An 860-nucleotide genomic window follows, 5' to 3' on the forward strand; every position below is an offset into this window, starting at 1 on the left:
GGATGGTAACAACAGGCTCCATTAGATTGGAGCCTGGTGTTGCCATCCGGTTTCACCAGTCCTCAGTCAAATCGTCCAACCCATGCTAGCATGGAAAGCGGACGTTAAACGATGATGATGATGATGATGATGTGTAAGATATAAGTTAGAGGTCATGTAACTCTCTAAGGGATAGATGTATCCATAGGCACTCCTGGTGTATTACCTCAGTATGTGTAGAAACAGCTGTAACCAAACTCTCATTTTAATTAAATAATGACCTTAAAACACCAATGATCCACTTCTCAATGTTAATTATTGCTCCACTTATTGCTCCACTTAATTATTGCTCCAGAGAGAGAGAGAGAGAAAGAGAAGAAGGTGGAGGAGGAAAGAAGAAAAAGGAGAAAAAAGAAAAGGAGGAGAAAAGAAGAACAACAATAAACAAACAAACAAACAAACAAATTATATAAATTATGTAAATCTACTGAATGTGAAAGACTTACCATGTTACGGAATCTCACAGACAAGAAATCATTGTCAACTATTTCCATTTTGCCGACATTGTTCACAATCTCTCCCATTGTCTCATTATTCCCTGGTTCATTTTTACTAGATTGTCTGGCATCTTGTTCCCTGGAAACAAATATATACATTATTGAGTGGCCGTGCAGTCAAGGAGTTTGCGATAAGACAGTTCAGGTTTCAATCCCACAGCAATTGCAAAAATGTCTGTTGCCATATCTTAGGAGTGGAATGTGATGAGAGTTGGAAACTTCATAAGCCTCTCTCTTTCACTCATTCACACACACACACACACTTTTTCCTAGTGAGCTAATATTTCCCCGTGATTGAACATGCTCTCATGAGAGACTGGAAAC

At 38.7% G+C, this 860-nt stretch overlaps 1 protein-coding gene across 1 annotated transcript in view; it reads right to left on the reverse strand.

The window, feature by feature from the left end:
* LOC106873988 (signal transducer and activator of transcription 5B) overlaps positions 1 to 635 on the reverse strand; it is a 10,725-nt gene extending 10,090 nt beyond the window's left edge. The window contains exon 1 of the mRNA XM_014921538.1: positions 486 to 635. Coding sequence (XP_014777024.1) covers positions 486 to 635 — 150 coding nt within the window. The remainder of the gene's footprint in view (positions 1 to 485) is intronic.
* Between the last annotated feature and the right edge of the window lie 225 nt (positions 636 to 860).

The sequence above is a fragment of the Octopus bimaculoides genome, chromosome 17 (assembly GCF_001194135.2).
Source record: "Octopus bimaculoides isolate UCB-OBI-ISO-001 chromosome 17, ASM119413v2, whole genome shotgun sequence".
NCBI classification, from domain to species: domain Eukaryota; kingdom Metazoa; phylum Mollusca; class Cephalopoda; order Octopoda; family Octopodidae; genus Octopus; species Octopus bimaculoides.